The sequence below is a fragment of the Artemia franciscana genome, chromosome 7, assembly GCF_032884065.1.
Source record: "Artemia franciscana chromosome 7, ASM3288406v1, whole genome shotgun sequence".
NCBI lineage: Eukaryota > Metazoa > Arthropoda > Branchiopoda > Anostraca > Artemiidae > Artemia > Artemia franciscana.
This window is the reverse complement of record NC_088869.1, coordinates 60,705,123-60,725,354: the sequence shown is the minus strand read 5'-3', so window position 1 is coordinate 60,725,354 and position 20,232 is coordinate 60,705,123. Positions and strand designations below refer to the sequence as shown.

The following is a 20,232-nucleotide window of genomic DNA, read 5'->3' as shown; positions in this document are numbered from 1 at the left end:
GTTGATATTTGGACAGTTTCTCATTTGGACTGTTGTCCCCGTTTTTCTTTTTTTTTTTATCCAAGATTAAATTGATTGTTAATGAGATCTAGTACAAAGATGCCTTCAATTAAATATCTTTACAGGATGGTGCCAGTTTGCTGCTAGGAGAGTTTTAATATTGCTAATGCAAATTAACCTTCCACTTTAGTGGCCAGTTAAACCATCAGGTTATATCTGCTGCCAAATCTCATATTTGAAGAAAACAGAATAGTTCATTAAATACAAACTTTGAAATTTGAAATGCAAAATGAAAGACTACCTCATATGAGGTTGGTTTTCATTGGGAAAATTTTGACAATTTTTTTTTATTTAGAAAAGGTTATTGACGTAATTCAACATTATTATGGTCACAGCCCAGTTTTATTTAATTTTTACATCAAGAAGGAATTAGATTAACTAATTTTAATAATAACTAATTATTACAGAGCTCCAATAATATAACATTGCAGAGCTATAGACCTGATTGTTCTAGTCCAGACTTCTCTCTTTTTTCATGAGATTATTCTGAATTTGTCTTGTTTTGATCTTTGAGATTGTTTTTGCATTTTGTAATAATTTAGCCTGAATTACAATAGGGCAGAAAATAAAAGACTGGACCCTGAGATTTGGATGTGAGTCTACATGGTATAAAGCTCTGTGATAGTAAGTAAGAGTTGTGCTCAAATCTTTGGGTTCTTTGTTTATAAGTTTTAAGAGATGTTAGAATTTCGGAATAACTAGTAATCTGGAAGGGAATATTTCTTTTATTGGTGCTGTTCTCGTTAGATAAAAATATTTTGGCATATGAATCATCAGACATTTCTTCTCTCTTCTAATTACAATATGATAACCAAAACCGGTATTCAAATAGCTGTATATTTATTTATTTTTATTAAGCATAAATCTGAAAAAAACACCTTATATGAAAATCAGAGTTTTCTATTTAAACCAGCTTGATACTGCTTTTTGGCATAAAGGGAAAATTTTCACTTTAGATTATTTCTAGAAGGGAAATGATAAAGTGATTTTAACTTTATTATGAAATAAACTTATATATATATATATATATATATATATATATATATATATATATATATATATATATATATATATATATATGTGTGTGTGTATATTATATACATATATAGGCTATATATTTTTATTTCAATCCTGTTGTAATAATTCTTCACTCAACATCTATCATCTGACTTTGCAGTAGGATTTCTCTTTGTAAAATTTCCTTTTGCGTTGGGCTAAATTTTCAGTGTTTTCAGACACTTAGACTTCTATATTCAAATCTTATTTTGTAAGAAAAAAGCCACACATTGTGTCAAACACTGTTGACCTTGATATCCTGTTTTAAATGTTGGCTATATATATATATATATATATATATATATATATATATATATATATATATATATATATATATATATATATATATATATATATATATATATATATATTTGGGCCATTCCCCTTGACAGCTGATTTTTCTAATAATAATAAAAAAAACTTATGAATCAATATTCCCTTTCCCCTCCAAAAATGGCAATAGAACCAATCACCAAATTGAACGGTTGGCTGTTTATGTTTCAATTTGATTTTATTTCATATTCTTTTTGAATATTGAAATATTACATTTAAGGTAATATAAACTCACTGTCAACAAATCAAGAAAAGCTCAATCAAGGCTTCTCAAATCAAGCTAGGCTCAGGAAGGGCCCAGGGGAGGGGGGCTACAGAAAAGATTAGCGAAAAAAACCAGATTTTGTTGAATTTATTTTTACCCCTACAAAACTTTTACTCTATTAATTAGTGTTAAATGTTTTTTTCTTTGTTTTAGCTGTCCACCTCGTTCATTTTTGCCTGCTCTTTGCCGTATTATGTTGGACGAAACTTCACCAGAAAGTATACTTGAAGTTACAGCAAGAGCAATAACCTATTATCTAGATGTTTCGGCTGAATGTACAAGAAGGATTGTATCAGTTGAAGGAAGTATTAAGGCAATTTGCCAAAGAATGACATCCGTTAATCTTGAATCTCGAGTATCTAAAGATTTGGCTGAACAGTGTGTTAAGGTAGGTCTTTTCAATGCTTTTAGGAATTAGAATTTTTCATATATTGTAGGTCAAAATGTGTCTGGATCAGGATCGCCACTCCTTGAAGTTTTAGACTTAATCATTTTTTTTCGCCTTTTTGAAAGTTTAGTTTTATTTTTGTTTACACCTGTTTGTTATTTTCTGCTTCTTGGATAACCAAATAGCCCATACAAAAGGATTAATTAGTCAATTACAGATTTGGCAGGCAAAGCAAGGTTTAGGGTCTTCGCAAATCATATATATCAAATTTTAACCTCCAAAAGTGTAATTTATGTGTTATATTATTTAATATCTATTTAAACCTTGGAATTTTGTCACTCTTGGGACGTAGTTGGTAGCCATGGTGTGTTTTAGCCTTGGTGGTCTAGAGGATAAATGTTTCCCACTTTGGTTGCTACAGACTGCTTAATGCAATTATTCACTGACTACTTATAGTAATCATTAACAGGCTACTGATCAAGATGGTTATTCTTACTAACACTGAAATTTAGTTGAAGACTAATTTTGGGAAACTTTCTGTTGTAAAACCATTTGTAACAAATAATATAACTAGTATCCAGAGCCAACTAGATTTGAAGCCAATTTCAATCTATTTGTATATTAATACAGCTCATTCAATAAGAGACCCTCACGATCATTCCTTAGCTGTACAGAAACAAACCATAAATAGTAAAGTGAAAATTTAAGGTTGAGGTATAGGTAATGACGTTTTATAGCAACTGAAATTGACCAATCCTTAAAGAATATAACAAAGGTACTAGCTATAACAAATATAATTGAAATGTAGCTCTGAATTAATAGTATGACACTACCTTGTTTGTTGCATAACGAAAAGCTCACTCATTGAATTATAGAATTGCGGCCTGTCAAAGGCCGCAATTCTGCGGCCTTTGACAAAATTCTGTTGTTTAAATTCTGTAAAAATCCTTTGTCTAAATTCTGTTTTATCGGCTCAAAATCAAAAGCAATGGTTTCCACATGTGAGATAAATGTCAGGTAACTTGCTTGCTTTGGGACCTATTTATTTTTTAGGTCCCACACTTTTTCTATTTTTTTTTTTTTTTATTTTGAAAACCCTCAACATTCTATATCTTGGACAAGCTAACTAGGCTAAGACTAGACTAGAAACAATCAGAGAGACTTGTTATAATTAAAGTAAGGCCAAGCAAGCCTAACTTAGCATCATAAACATTCGATGAACTACTATTTTTCGAGGCTTAGGTATTTTCTGTTTATTGAAATAATATGCTTGAAACCCCACTCCTTCTTAAAACTGAATAAAAAAAAGTTTTTTTTTAACTGAAATTAAAAAGCAACATTAAAACTAAAAACGAGCAGAGATTGTTCTATACATGAAAGGGGCTACCTCCTCCTCAACACCCTGGTCTTTACGAAAAAGTTTTGTATTATTTTCAAAGTAGAATTGTGACAAGGGTTCAAACTTTAGAGAAGAGAGTGAGGTTTTGAGGAGGGGACAGTCGGCTTCATATACGAAATGATTTCTGTTCGTTTTAAGTTTTAATGTTGCTTCTTACTCTAAATTAAAAAAAAAATAGTTTTTTTAATTTAATTTCTGAACATTTTTCAACTAATTCAGGTTTGAATTTGACTCACTGTACATTAAAAATTAAAACGGAATTTGCATATTAATTTCGGCTAGGTTTCCTCATGTTTAAAGTTTCCCCTGGAAACTTCTAGGTTGAATGAGTTCTTTCCTGCTTCTTTAGGACTATTGGTTCGATACCATCACCCGATTACGCTTAAGCTTTTAGCACTCTTAAAACAGTTTTCTATTTTAGTTTTGATTAAAGATTAATTTTCATAATGTGAATAATCACCAATATTACTTGTGAATTATCCCCTTTAATGCATGATATGCAGTGTTGTGAAATTATCGTAAGATAAAAAACTCTGTAAGTAAAATTGATGTGAGGGTCGCTGTTTCGTGGGGACTGCCGGTGAGTTAGTTTCTTTTCCTTATAGATTCATATTTAGATGTTGGTTAGTATGTTTATGACAAGTTTTAACGTTCTTTATTTATTATATGCTGTTTCCCAAATAACGTGCCTTTGAGCGCTTTGGGATATTGTTTTTATTATTGTTATTTTATGAAAATAAATAGAACTTGAAATTGATAAATAAGGTATTCCCTAGGAAATACAGGGTAGAATTAGTGTTTTAGAGTCCCCCCTGGAAAATAATTAATAAATAAAAACAAATAAGCACGTAACTGTGATCTTTCTTTTGGTAAAAAAAAAATAGGAATTCCATATTTTGGCTTATAGGAGCTTGGAACCTCTAATGTAGGTTTTAGGTTTTCGGATATGCTAAATCTGATGGTCTGAGTTTCGTTAAAATTCTATGACTTTTAAGAGGGTTTCCTCCTTTTTTCGAAAATTGGGCAAATATCCTTTGACTGGTAGATGTTAATGATAACACTAAATGAAAATTATATATTTGAGATCAGCATAATAATAAGCTGGATTGAATTAGAGTGTTGGTTACTATTCAGTCGCGTCGCTCCTTGCATGAAGTTCGTTACCACGAAATGCTTGATTGTGCTTGCACAAATGCTCCCATTGTTATAACTTATGTGAAATGTATTTTTATTTTAAAAGCAATACCAATTTAAATATGTTTTTTATCTCTTCTATCTTTTGATTACACTAGGTTTGTATTAGCGCTATTTGTTTTACAATCCCATATCATTTTGAAGGTTCTTGAATTAATTTGCACCCGTGAGGCTGGGGCAGTATTTGATGCTGGTGGCTTACAGAGTGTTTTAATGTTCATCAGAACTGCTGGAACTCAAATTCATAAGGATACCTTACATTCAGCTATGGTAGTTGTATCTAAATTATGTACCAAGGTAGAGCCTACAGATGCTTCGCTGCCGCCTTGTGTAGAATCTTTGTCATCCCTACTAAGACATGACGATAACCTGGTAAGTTTTTTCTTTAATTAATAATATGATTCATTTTGAAACCTGGGGACAGGAAAAAGGAGGTGGATTTCCGATGATTTGAGATGGAAGGGTCTTAAAACCGGGGAGAGGTGGCGATCTCCCCTTTCTTTATGGTAAAAACTAAGCTTCAGGAGGCTCTTATTTGTTGGTTGAAGATGCAATTTTTAGAAATAATATAATTGGTACTCAAATTTGAGCCATTCATAAGCCAAGAGAAACAATTTCATCAAAAAAACAATTTTAGTAAAAAAGGCGCTCGGGTTTTGATTTTAATAGAGTTATTTATGAGTTAAAGTTAATTGAAATTGCGAAAGGTTTTTTGGACGGACATCAACAAGTTGTTTTTGAAGTTTTTGAGACGTTTTTAGTAGCTTTAACTTCAATTATTTTCTATATACAATCATCGGGTATTGAAAATTTCTAGTAATTGTGGGCGCTTGTCCATGTGCTTGTGTAGGAAAAAAAAGTTGCCAAGTGTATTTTAGATTGGACGTAGCCAAAATGTACTCTGGAATTTTTTTTAGTATTTAATGGCAAAGAATTTCCCATTTTTAGGGAAATTAGGGATTAGTGACAAGAATTTGTCACTAATCACACTCTTCAGATAATATCCTTGTGATTGTGTTGTCGTACTCTAGTACAGTATCACGCGTAAATAAATGCTATACTTGCTATTTAGTTTAAAAAAAGTGTGAAATGTTCCAAAAAAGAAAAAATTGGTAAAGAAGAATTTGGGGACTGCAATTGCCCATCCATTAAAATGGCTGGATCCCAACTAATATTTATGTGATGTACAATGCCAGGGTACACTGTCTCGAGAAAAGTGTCTGGCTCTCTCTGAAGTGGCAAGTGGCTCTAATGAAACAAGTTATTATCTCGTGCTCTTTCTCTGGAATAACAAAAAAAAAAATTAAATTGTCTACAAGAGACACTAAATTTATATAAAAAGTTGGCATAAATAATAACACTCAAAACACAATGAGTGGCTATGGCTTGTGGTGACATCATCACGGCAAGGCAATAATTTTAGAAGTTTCTTATTTAAAATACTCATCGACAAATATGTGCTCTTGAAATTATTGAAAATAAATTGATTTAATGTCTTATCATAGTTGTCGTTATTGAAGAAAGCCTGTCTATCCCTTCTCCTGATTGTACCGTCATAGGATCTTCAATACTATGTTACGTTTTTCGTCATTGTCGTCATTGTCGAAGGAAGCACCTCTACTCCTCCTGAATTTCTTGATTGCCACTAATTGTTTTAAAATGGTGTATACTACCTTTGTATTTTTTTCAAATTAGCTTGTCCACAAATCATACAATTAAAAATTGGCCACTTTGGTTTTGGATGTCTGGGACTTCCTTGGGAAGAGACAAAATGGAAGGCCTCAAAAAGTACAGGGTTAGCTAGTTACCAATGCACTAGAAAGATTATTGAGCTGAGACAGTCACCTTTGTTTGTTGGCGTGGACGAAAAAACTCAAGGCGCAGAGATGGCATAGTGAGCTCTTGCTGCTAGAAGACTATCGAGGAGGCGTTCTTGGCAGAACAATAACCTCTTAATAATGATTCTCTGTGCTCTTTAGCTAAAATTAAAATACAAATTTAATTCAAATTGAATGAAGTTTTTAATTTTATTGAATAAAACTACAAATTTGGCTATGGTGTAATCGTAAACTTAATCATTCTTAACGAAAAAAATTATAGGAGTGTTTCGTCCTAATTCTCCTCTTATTGCTAGATCATTAGATTTATCATTGGTGTAACAATATATTAAATACTCAAGCTGAATATTTTCTAATAGTCAGTTTTTTCCCCATTTTCACACAGTTCTGGACCTGAATAGGCTGTCGATATCAATACAATTATCTTTTGCAGGTCAATATCCATAATGCCTACCTCTTTAATGCTGTCTTTTAGAAACATTCACTTTGACCTTTTTTGCTTTTGTCATTTCATTTTTTTGCCTCTTTCCTTTTTAATTAGCCATTAGTTTGATCCCCTGGATAATCGAACCTTTCAACTACTTTTATTTTCTCTCCTCCATAACTAAATCTCTGTCTAACTATTCCCCAATAGTCCTAAATGCTATAACTGCAAACTTCTTCGTATTCAAAGCCCTATAATAATTTGAAGTGGAGTCTATGAGTTTTTGACGGATTTATTTTCAACCCTTAAACCCCTTTGTCATAAAATCTGAAAACCACGATTTTTTCGTATTTTTCTTTGGGTTCTTACGTAAGCCTTCAGAGCAGTACAACATTTTCACCATTGTTGCCACATGTTGAACCATGAAGACGACTATATAAACCTAACTAATGAAATTTAGCAACGCTTTTTGCCCTTGAAAATACAAACATTAATAATATCTATACTCCCAAGGTCAAATACAACTGTTACGAATTCTTAACTGTTTGCCAATTTTCCACCCACATTGCTTTCTTTGTAAAATTTTTACCCCCTACTACAAAAAAAATGCATAATTGCGTATAGTGGTCTTACTTAATTAAAAGTTGAGCCCCCAGTTTTCCTTATTTTTAAAAAAATATCTAAGTTCCCATTTAACTGGTTCAAATAATCAGATTTAATTATCACCGTCTACTTCTTATTTCTACTATTAGGATACCTTCTCGCATGATCTCATCAATGGAAACAATTCAAGACTATATATATATATATATATATATATATATATATATATATATATATATATATATATATATATATATATATATATATATATATATATATATATTCACTGTCCTTGGCACTTTAAAAATTCCTATATATCATTAATATATATACGTATATAAAAGCCTTTATAAATTTCTTTATAGGTTGCCGATGGTGCTCTACGGTGTTTTGCCTCACTTGCTGACAGATTTATGAGGAAAGGCATTGATCCAGGCCCACTAGCTGAGCACGGCCTTGTTCCAGCACTTTTATCTCGACTGGCAAGTGCTGGTGGCAGTCAAGCTGCAACAGCAGAGAGAACGGCAGTCACTTCTACCCCTGAAGGGAAGACACCTTCGCAGTCTGTATCAACAGTTGTTGGTCTTCTTTCTGCTTTATGTCGTGGTTCCCCTGGAACAACTCATGTAAGTTTCGTAAAACAAGGTTATCTAAGTGACCTTTATTGGGGGATGTGGAAATCACCGGGATATGGGTAAATCGCCATTACAGATATTAAAAAAATAAATTCCGCCGGCAAAGAGTATATAGTCAAAGTATAATAAATTTGACATAATCATATTGAATGACCAAGATCAAATGTTGATGAAAAATTCTAATAATAAATTCAGGCATAATCATAGTGAATGATAAAGAATCAAAATGATGAAATAATTGTAAAACAAATAAACAAAAATATCAAAATCAATGGATTAGTATAAATATATTGAATAAGTATATAAAAATATAAGATAATCAACTAATAAGAGCAATAGGGAAAATTAAGCCTTAAATGGAAACAGATTATACCTCTCATCAAAAGAACCGTACCATAAACCAAACCTATTTGTCTGTTCATGAAATCGTCTGCTGAGAGCGGGTTTGTTGAACTGAGTTACAAACCCTGTGTTGTGTACAAAAATTCTCTTTTGAATGGTCTAATTGACATTGCTATAAAATGTCAGCGCTCTTGATACAACCGATTCTGAAACTGAAATGCCAAAATTCTCAAAATCGTTTTTTCCGGAATTTTGGAAAAACAGATCCACCAGACGAAATGTAGTTATTCATTTTTAATAAAGTGCATTTAAGCATAATAGCATAAACAAGCATCTTTGGGAAGCTTTGACATGAGATTCCATATGAGCATAATCTATTCTACCAACTGACATTCTTCGTTTCAAATAGATGGCACTGGCGCAGATCTTCAGTAAATGTCCGAATTTCTTAGTGAATTAGTTTCTAAAAATTTCGAATATGCATTTGATTTCTGCATAAGTAGCATAAGTGGGAGATGGTAACGTCGGCAATGAAAGGGGGGGGGGGAATTAATGCCAGGCTTTTCTTCTCACTTAATTGGACTATCAGTCTTGGCTTTTTCTACAATTAGCCATGGCTTGATGCCCACAACTGTTCCATTTGAATTCAAAATAGTTTTCTGTTACAATCTCATTTTTCTGTTACAATCTCAGCTCCCCATTTTGCCTACAAGTCCATTGGACATTGAGTCTACCTTAAAATCTTGGTCCCCTCCCCCCACTGCAATTCCAGTGAGCTTTCCCAGTAGACAAAACTCATGTTAATAGTTCAAACAATTTTTTTGGTTGTGAGGATGCATCGGAATCGTAGTGGGGATGACCAAAATTTTTGGGTCAACTTATGACAGAGAATGTCCACTGGACTTGTAGGCACAACGGGGGACTAAGATGTCTCCAAACACTGAGTTCTGCCGATTGGAAAAGTCAACTGGAGTCAGTTGTCAGTTGATCACATAGATTTCAGGCTGGAAACTTGTTTCCAACAAGTCGTCTTAACTCGTAGGGCGAATGAGCGATCTTGATTTTTCATACTGTAATGGCTTTGTCTGCTAACTTTGTTCGCTAAACTTGCAAGCATACGAATAACTTAAATGCAAATGGGTGAAAATTTCCAACCGGAACAGATGTTCGACAAGGATTTAGGCTTGACACATTACCTACAATGTTCACTAGATTTGCAGACAAATGGGTGACTAAGATTTTAAATGCTTTTTACTTAGGAAAAACCGTCTTTCTTTACCGTCCATCTTAAAAAAATAATTACTCAATGACTCAATAGTGAAGTGCCGCATTAGTGATGGAACTGAAACGGAAAAGTTACATTGTTAGGCCATTATTTTCTATTTTTCTGAAGAGGGGGTTCCTTCGCGCTAGTTCCAGGGATATTTATTTTCACCTAAATCAGACTATAAAATATTGCTATCCCATGTTGTCCTGAAAAGGAAACCTGATTTTCATTTGATTCTAACACTATCACTGTCTACTGGACTTGAAACTCAGCTCCGCCAACAGTGGAAAGCTCTTCAAATTAAACCATTAAAATTATTATTCAAGGGACTTACCTATAAAAGCCATTTTTTTGAGAAAGACAAATTAGGATATTCTACTCTGTTACAACTGTTCCTTTACTTGAATATTGACATACCGATAGAAACCTCATTTTCATTTGATTCTAACACTATCGCTGTCTACTAGACTTGAAACTCAGCTCCGCCAACAGTGGAAAGCTCTTCAGATTAAACCATTAAAATTATCATTCAAGGGACTTACCTATAAAAGGCATCTTTTTAGAAAGACTAATTAGGATATTCTACTCTGTTACAATTGTTCCTTTACATGAATATTGACATACCGATAGAAACCTCATTTTCATTTGATTCTAACACTATCACTGTCTACTGGACTTGAAACTCAGCTCCGTCAACAGTGGAAAGCTCTTCAAATTAAACCCTTAAAATTATTATTCAAGGGACTTACCTATAAAAGGCATCTTTTTAGAAAGCCAAATTAGGATATTCTACTCTGTTACAACTGTTCCTTTACTTGAATATTGACATACCGATAGAAACCTCATTTTCATTTGATTCTAACACTATCGCTGTCTACTAGACTTGAAACTCAGCTCCGCCAACAGTGGAAAGCTCTTCAGATTAAACCATTAAAATTATCATTCAAGGGACTTACCTATAAAAAACATCTTTTTAGAAAGACTAATTAGGATATTCTACTCTGTTACAATTGTTCCTTTACATGAATATTGACATACCGATAGAAACCTCATTTTCATTTGATTCTAACACTATCACTGTCTACTGGACTTGAAACTCAGCTCCGTCAACAGTGGAAAGCTCTTCAAATTAAACCCTTAAAATTATTATTCAAGGGACTTACCTATAAAAGGCATCTTTTTAGAAAGCCAAATTAGGATATTCTACTCTGTTACAATTGTTCCTTTACTTGAATATTGACATACCGATAGAAACCTCATTTTCATTTGATTCTATCACTGTCTACTGGACTTGAAACTCAGCTCCGTCAACAGTGGAAAGTTCTTCAAATTAAACCCTTAAAATTATGATTCAAGGGACTTGCCTACAAAAGGCAGTTCTTTAGAAAAACAAATTAGGATATTCTACCCTGCTACCTATGTTCCTCTAGTTGAATATTGACATACCGATAGAAACCTCGTTTTCCTTTGATTCAAACACCATCACTTTTGTTACTTAATTTTTAGGTATTCCCACTAGCCTATATTTGTTTAACAGCCCTTTTGAACCTAACAGTTGTATCTTTCTACTGATTGCTCGACGATCAGGTGCACATAATTTGGGTGTTACAAACGTTTGGTTGGGCTTCTTTGTAAACAAGAAAAGTTTCCGCTTGCCTCTTTTGTGGCAGTCGGGGCAACAACAAAGAGAATCTACGCAACGAAAAATCTTAATAATTGTGTAACAACCAAAAGAAAAATCGTATAAAATCTCGATTTTAAGATTTGAATAAACCTAAGATTGAGCCAGGTGGCAAAAGATGTGATATCCTTGGAACTTTGCTAAGTACCTTGTCCCTGGATTTTGATATCCTTGGGTCAAGATAGTTTGTCCTTAGAGTTCAATGACCTTGGTGCTTTAAGGATTATTATTAGGCAGCTTCGGCATTTTATCTTCTATGACAACTAGCTTATCAAATACTAAGATAATTTATCGTTTTCTTTTGTAGACACTGCTCCGCTCAGATTTACCTGATGCTATTGAGAGAGCTCTTCAAGGCGATGAGAGGTGTGTTTTGGATACAATGCGATTAGTGGATTTGCTATTAGTGTTAATCTGTGAAGGGCGGTCATCTTTGCCTAGAAGTGGAACCGGAGCTGCTTCCAGTTCAATGAGCATAACAGGTTCGTATATTCTTGAATACAGTCGCCCAAACCAAAGTTGTTTATGGGTTTGTGTGAAGCTGGGATAATTTCCCTGGGCATCTAGGCTTTTAATATTTTAGGAGGTTTTTTAGCCTCTCAGTAAGGGGTTATGGCTGAAATGAATATCTCTATAAAGTTTTCATTTTGTAGAAATCAGATTCAAATACACCAGATATAATTTTGCCTTCCCTGATATTGTACACCATATATCTTTCATCAGATATTACGCACTGGATAGTGCACCTAAATCCGATTTAAGTTCACCATGTATGAATATTTGTTCCCTGATATTCCACGTCAAATAATGTTCCTGAATCAGATTTAGGCACGTTACATATGGTTATGCCTTCCCAAATATTATACACCAGATAATGTATAGATTTAGGTTCACTAGATATGATTTTGCCTTCCCAAATATTGTACACCAGATAATGTATAGATTTAGGTTCACCAAATTTGATTTTGCCTTCCCAAATATTGTACACCAGATAATGTATAAATTTAGGTTTACCAAATTTGATTTTGCCTTCCCTGATACTGCACACCAGATAATTTTTCTTTCATAAGATATCGTATACCGTACCTAAATCCGATTTAGGTGCACCAAATATGATTATGTCTTCCACCTGGAATTTTTTTTTCTTTTCTGCACAAAGGATTTCCGAGGTGTCCCTACTAGTTTCTTGTTTTGTAAAAGACACTAAAATTCTCATTTTAAATTTTAGAAGATTATATTTTTGTTATAAGCATTTTGCATTTCTTTTTTTACGAAAACTAGAGCATTTACCTGTTTCGTTAGGGGGTTTCAAATCTGTCAGATTCTAATAAGGATTCTAATAAGTCATGTCAGATTCTAATAAAACAAATATTTGTTATATTTTTCTACCATTTTTTTTTTTTTTTGGGGGGGGGGTCTCGCTCTAACTCTTCTTTGCTAGCCCTGGTCTAGAAAGCTCCTGGGAATGGGCTAATGTGCTTTGACATCTTGATTGTACTTAACGATTGTACTATAATGAATTTCTAATTGCAATAGATATATGGAATATAGCATTTTAATTGCTCTGCACTATGTCTTAGTATTAGTTCAACGTGAATATTTGTTGCAGGTGATGCCTCGTCACGATTTAATGTACGTCGGGTCGACTCATCAGCTGATCGAAGTCACCGACAAATTATTGACATGATTCGTTCAAAGGATACCGAAGCATTATTGGAAGCCATAGAAGCGGGAGGTAATTGCTAAGCAGTATTAGTCCTGATATATTCCATGTTGCTTTTAAATTGCCTTATTAGAATTTTCTAGGTGATTCCAGCATATTTTTTTTGTCTCTTTTGCTGTTTATTTTTTCTGGGTGGGGTGGGGAGTCTTGCAGTGTTATAGCCAATTTTCGTCGTTCGTGTTTGCTTACTTTCTCATGGGTGGGGGGGGGGGGGAGAGGACGGTTCTTAGTAAATAAAATTCTCATGAATCTGTAATTACTTTTGTTTGGGAAAAGTTCGTTTAGAAAATTGGCAAGGTCCAAAAAAGGACCTTAGGAAGGTTAATTAATTTTTTTTTAGAACTGTTATCGTCCTCTCCAATGGAACATAAACTATTAGGGACTATACTTACCTATCAGAATTAGAGTCGAGGGTGTGTTTTATGGGTACAAATGTACATAACCTGTCTATACTTGTTAAAATACTAAGCATATCACAATAAAAACATTTTTAGCCTCAGGAACTATTCTTAGGATCACAGCTGAAAACCATGATTCTCAGAAACAGCTAGAAGCATGATCAAACTTTCAGAGAGTTATGATCAAACTTTCAAATTTGATGAGACTTTCAAAACAAACGCAATTTTGTTTTCTTTTCAAACGGCATAATTTTCACATAGTAATGAATCATAGCTTTACGATTCTATTCACGACGTCAGTCCAAAATCCTAGCTCTTGTCTGTATTCAATTTAAGTTTCCCTCGTTTAAGATTTATTTACTCATTTATATTAGTACCTATTATGTGTTTGTTTCGTATGATTGTTTGTCTAATTTCTGTTCGTTTTGGGTTTCATTTGTAATTCAATAGTAAAATATTTTTGTTCGTTTTAAGCTGAATTTGCAACTTGAGCTTTACTTGTTTTAAGATTTAGGTTATTCATTCATATTAGTACCCGTTGAATGTTTTTTCTATGATTGATTATTTAATTTCTGTTCGTTTTGGGTTTTATTTATTCTTTAATGGTAACTTCTGGTCGTTTTGGGATTGCGTTATTGTAGGTTTCTATTTATTTGGATCTTAAGAGCAGTAGGTCTTTGTTATTATTATATTTTGAAGACTTCTTTTTCGAGAAGTTTTATAAATTAATATATTAAAAGAAGGATTACTTTATTGTAATATTTACTTATTTAAGGTACAAGTAAGGGATTTAACTAATTAATTAATTAATAGTAAGGGATTTAAGGGTACAAATGTACCTAACCTTTCTACGCTTGTTAAAATACTAAGCATATCAATATAAAAAACATTTTTAGCCTCCTGAACTATTCTCAGGATCACAGGTGAAAACCACAATTTGCTATCGTAGTTTTCTATCTTTAATCAGATATTGCGCACTGGGTAATTTACCTGAATCAGATCTAGGTACACCAGGTGTGATTCTTCTGGAAAGCTAGATCTCCTTGCCTGAATCTAATACAGTAATTTCTTATGTTTCTGCCTTTCACTTTTGTACTTTTTAATAAAATACGGTACAATTTACGGTCTAGAAACGACCCATGTGCCTGGGTGAATCAAAAGCTGCTATGTGTATTAAGTTTTCAAATTATCGGCAGTATATTGGGACAGTATGAGGGATTGAATCGCAACTTTCTGGGGTAGTAGGGGAGGGGTTCGAGTGGACGTTGAATTGTGACTAGTGAGGGCGGAGAGTACAATTGAAGGATATTATGTGTATCCAGGTCATTGAAGTAGGATATGTGCAATGTGTTGGACACCTTGGTGGACGGACTTTAAAATTTCAAGTGCTGTTGGCGAAAGGAAGGGAGGAGTCTGGGCACTGATGCTTCATATTTTGTGCTGTGAGGAGGGGAAGGGGCGAATACATCAAAACACTTTTGTTTTATAAGCGTTTATGGAACTTATTGTCTATTCAAGATATATTATCCAGGTACATGAAAAGACACTGTGTGTAGCCATGTTATATACATTGCGTATCTGTAAAGTCATGGTAACTGCTTTGGGTGTTTAGTGGAATTTCTCATTGTCGAGGGAAGGGAGGCAAGTTAACTATAAATTATGACATAAGAGAGGGTAGAAAAAATAAAATAAAGAAACACTTTATGCATCTAGGTTATAAAAATACAAAATCTCGGTAACGGCTTTGGGGATAGAGTGGGAACTTTAAGGAAGTTCAGGAAAGAGAAGGGAGGAAAATTTGAGGGATTTCCAATATTGTGATAGAACGAGGGGCTAAGATCTTTAGTATCCTGTCACCTTAAAGGTTTTTGAACTATAAGCCGCTCTGGGACCTTTATTGAACTTATTCACGGCTATGTAACGAGGTGAATCAAAGGGGAAGATGTAATAATGCTTCTCTTGTTTTGTGAATTGTTAAAACTAAACTAACCTGCTAAATTGTTTTACTTTGGCCTCAGTAACAAAGTGCATTTCCATAGCCTACAGGCTTCCAAACTTGCTAGCCCATTGTCCCATTTTTGTAGCAGGATTTTATCATCCTGCTTAAAACTCAGCCTCTGGAAAGCAGGACCTTTTTTTTTTAGAAAGAGGCTTTCCAGCCTCTGGAAAGCCAACATTTAAGAACGATTTAAGCAACATCTCATCTGTGCTTCCATAATATCGATCACTGCGATATTGTCGGATGTTTTAAAGTTGTGTCGGATAGAATATAATTTATCCTATTATCAAATCGTGTGATGTTTCTTAAAGGCTTCACGAACAGGTACAACTGAATTAGCCTGTCCTTGAATTAGTCTGCTGAATTAGTTTCTTTTTGGGTGTATATGGATCCACCTTTTCCAAGAAACTGCTAGACCTAGCTGATGGGAAAAAGTTTTGGAATCATTTTCGGATGGCACAATTTTTTTTCAAGTTTTTTTCTTCTGTGGACAAGGGTCCCTTTCGCCCAATAGCTCGGAGATATATTTTTACAACGTTTAAGATGAAATTGCCTGACCTTGTATGGTGGAAGGAATAATTAGCAGACAAGAACAGTTTTTAGACCTCTCCCTTTTTCTAAATTTATGCCTTCTCCAAATGCCCCTTGGAAATATTCCTCCAGTATTTCACAAGATATTACAATAACGTATTTTGATAACTATCGCGAATTTACTGTGTTTTGGTTTACCGTACTAAATCTCTATGAACAGATTTAAAATCCCACTGCGGCTTAAAATGCCAAAATTTTGGGAAGATCAGAGTCAAATATTGGTTGGAGGGGATATGCCTGTACATCCGTCAATTTTATAAATCTGAAGAAATATTTGAATTTCGGTCGCCTATTTGACTCTGAAATTGTTCTGCATAAATTTTCGTGTTTCTAGTTTCAAAATGAGAGGGGCAGCCACTTCCTCAACACCTCGCTCTTAATGCTAAAGTTTTTCGACACTTTTAAAAAAGTTACTGATTGTTCTAATTAAACGACCCTTGTGTTTCAGGATTCGTTTTTAAATAATTGGGATGAAATTTAAACTTAAATAACACCAAAATTTACACTTTAAATAATTGGGACAATTTTTTTTTAAATAAGACCTGGGAATCTGACTCCACCTCTACGAAAAAATCCCCTTCCCCACGGAAAAATCCTCCTCCCCACGGAAATATCCTCTGGACAATTTTATCCTGGTGAAAATTTTCTCCGGATATCTACCCTTAACACCTCCACGCTTAAAATTGAGTCGGTAAAGAGAAAGCAAGACATATAAAGAAATTTTGTATAGGAGTTCTGGCAAATTCCCCCAGTTTACAATTGTCCCTGAAAAGTTCATCCCCTGGGAACTTCCCTTTTCATGGAAAATTCTCACCGCGCAAAATCCCTCCAGCAGAAAATTCGTCCTCCCCTCTCCACCTAAAAAATGTATGCATGCTTCCTAATGACAAATACTATACGTAAAACAATGGGATATTTTATAACTTAAAGTGCTTTCCCCGGGGGCCGTGGGGGTCATGTTATCCGAAGACATATTTTTTAGACCTATTAACTATGCTGAACAAAATAGCTATCTCGGAATTTTGATCGGTCGATTTTGAAAAAAGTGGCGTTTGATGGGGTCTAGTGCCCCCCAACTTCTTGGTCTCTTAAAAAGGGCACGTTAGAAGGGCAAAAGGTTAAAAAGGGCAAGTTTATGTTAGAATGAGCCCTTTCCCGATGCTCTAGGACCACTCTGTAGATACAATCATCCCTGGGAAAAAAAAAAAAAAAAACAACAAATAAACACGCATCCGTTATCTTTCTTCTGGCAAAAAATACAAAATTTCCGATTTTTGAAAGTGGGAGTTTGAAACCTCTACAGTAGGGTTGTCTGATACGCTAACCTGATGGTGTCTGATCATTGAATCTGACGGATCTGATCACTAAGATTCTTAAGATTCCATGACTTTTAGGGGGTGTTTTCCCCTTTCCCCTTTTTTTTCGAAAATCAGACAAATTTTCTCAGGCTCGTAACCTTCCATGAGTAAACTTAATGAAACTTATATATTTAAAATCAGCATCAAAATGTAATTCTTTTGATATATCTATTGGTTTCAAATTTCTGCTTTTTAAAGTTTTGGCTACTATTGAGCTAGGTCGCTCCTTACAGTTCGTTACCACAAACTGTTTAATAGTACACATGATGCTCTAGTCTTGGAAGGTTTAGAGGTGGTAGCCCTAGTCCTTTCTGTGGTAATTTCTGTTTGTGGTAATGTTTTAAATTTGAAATAGTGTGTGAATTTATTCTGGCTCGTCTTGGGTTTTCGCTTTTCTTTGACAAACTCTTTTTCTCGGAAATCTTTTTTAAGATTACTATTAAGAAGTGATTAAAGGAAAAATCGCTAATGAGAATAATAAGCAACCATGCAAGACTTAATGAAACTTAATTAAGTCTTAATGAAGACTTAATGATTACGATTTTAATATCGTTATTTTGGTCTACAAATTCACATTGGGTGCTAAAACTAAACTAACGCAAAATCAGGGGAATTTGAAAGATTTATGTAAACATAAACAAAAACCCTGATATTCAACTGCACACGAGGCAAAAAGGGATACGACATCCTTCCTCGATCCGCCTTTGCTTTGTTACTTTATTATTTTTAGTACAATTTTCTAACCCTTCTCTAGATTAAAAGCCTTTAAAATTAACTTCAACTTTGCTTGTTTTATTTTATTTAAGGGAGTAATATTTTTTCCACTAAATAGGTATTGACATAAATTATACTGATGATGTTGGTCAGACATTGTTAAATTGGGCCTCTGCATTTGGAACGCAAGAGATGGTGGAGTTCCTCTGTCAGCAAGGTGCGGATGTAAATAAAGGTACGAGTTGTATATTTATAGCTAGTATATTACCAGGCAACGGCTCTATAGCTAAAGGCTTTGCAATATTTCTTTCGAGTCCGTATATATATATATTTTTTTTTTTTTTTTGAAGGAGGGAGGTGTCAAAGACAAAAAAAGGTTTTAACAAGAAAACTTCGCGTTTTTTATTCTGACATGGGAAGGCAGTAGTCCTATTTGCTTTCTGTGTGACTATCCTTGGTAACGGTTATAAAAGAATCATCGGAATCATCATTTTATCCATAATAAATGTTTTGGATTTTCTAGAAGAAAATTGTTTACTGTTTGAAGTGTTTTAGAAATTCAGGTTTAGTTAAGGTTTAAGTTCCGTTTGAAGTGCTTGATTTTGCGACAAACTTATAAGTCATATGCTTATGTCATTGAATTCTTGACTTTCAGATCTACCTGTGCACCAAGCCAGAATTGTGATAACGCATGTAGCTTTTCTCAGAATATCTGAATGGTCTGAACTTGCTAAAAAAATAGGAAAATATATATTTTAGTATAAAATTTAGATATATAAAACTAAGAAACCTCTTAAGAGTATATCTATATAAAGAAAAAAATACAACGTAATTGAAAAAATTTAATTAGCTAATTTGAGACAACTGAACGGTGATAAAATTGTTGTCTTACGTTAAACCCATAGGATTGTAGAAGAACCGTAAACTTATCATACTGTAAGAAAATCGTAGGGCTGTTTAGCACACTAAAATCCTGCATTGGGAACGCTGACATGAAGTAGATTTTTTTTTGCGATTTGACAGAATCTATTTTAAAATAGTATTGTAGTTAAGTTGTGTTGACTGATAAATACCAGATCCGTTCGTATGTACACGGGAAAAATGACAGGGATATGGAATTCGAGTGAATACAATCTATAAAAGTTGTCCTATTTTTCACAGGAAAACGAGATTGTAACAATTGTGTCAATTGAGGGGTAGGAGGTCAGTTTCTTCTCCCTCCTTATTTTTTTCCTTTTAGATTTTGAAGAATCAGTCTTCTCGGGCATTTTCATCGGAAAAAGTGTGAAAATTTGGCCCCCTCTGGACATTGAAAAACACATTTTGCCCTTCCCTAAATTTTTGTGGATTGTTGGCATAGGGTGGTACTACTTGGCCACCGTTTTAAGCGAAACCTTGTCATATATCACAAGGTAGTTATGATAATATCCCATTAAACACTTGTCTCTTCTATCTCTACGAAAAAAGTGTAAAAAACAATGTTACAAATGATTCATGTAAGACACACTTAACGGAAATGGTGTTAATAAAATTGTATGAACAATTTTTATAAGACACACTCAGGGTCCTATCCAGGATTTTTTTTTCAGGGGGTGGGGTTACAAAGGGATCTTATTTTGGGAGGAAGGGGGGGGGGTAAAAAAAATACACTTTAATAAACGCATGAAAAACTTGTTTATATTCATTTTGTTAGGTGTGTACGAGTCGGACAAACGTTTCGGTGAGCGGGATCAAAACTTCCTAATAACCCCTTCCCGGATACGGCCTTGGACACACTATAGAAATAGATGAAAAAAAAGAACTCGTTATTTCTAGTTTTGCTCTTCCTAATAGCGCCAAAAAAAAATGAAATCTAAATAGATGAAATCAAACTTTTTAATGGATTTACAACTGTCCGAGAAAAAGGTTCAGGAAGTTGATAAACTTCTATTAGTAACATACTTCATTAGTAACATACTTCATTA

The 20,232-nt window shown here is 33.9% G+C and overlaps 1 protein-coding gene across 8 annotated transcripts in view; it reads left to right on the top strand.

Annotated features, from left to right (window-relative positions):
* The window catches only part of LOC136029562 (E3 ubiquitin-protein ligase HECTD1-like), a 484,457-nt gene that overhangs the window by 382,863 nt on the left and 81,362 nt on the right, over positions 1 to 20,232 (top strand). For 7 of the 8 annotated variants that reach the window (XM_065708041.1, XM_065708047.1, XM_065708044.1 and 4 more), the window contains exons 3-8: positions 1,868 to 2,102; positions 4,840 to 5,067; positions 7,926 to 8,186; positions 11,793 to 11,967; positions 13,095 to 13,220; positions 18,387 to 18,503. The exons of the other annotated variant lie outside the window; for it this stretch is intronic. In XM_065708041.1, coding sequence (XP_065564113.1) covers positions 1,868 to 2,102; positions 4,840 to 5,067; positions 7,926 to 8,186; positions 11,793 to 11,967; positions 13,095 to 13,220; positions 18,387 to 18,503 — 1,142 coding nt within the window. The remainder of the gene's footprint in view (positions 1 to 1,867; positions 2,103 to 4,839; positions 5,068 to 7,925; positions 8,187 to 11,792; positions 11,968 to 13,094; positions 13,221 to 18,386; positions 18,504 to 20,232) is intronic. 8 annotated transcript variants of the gene reach the window in all.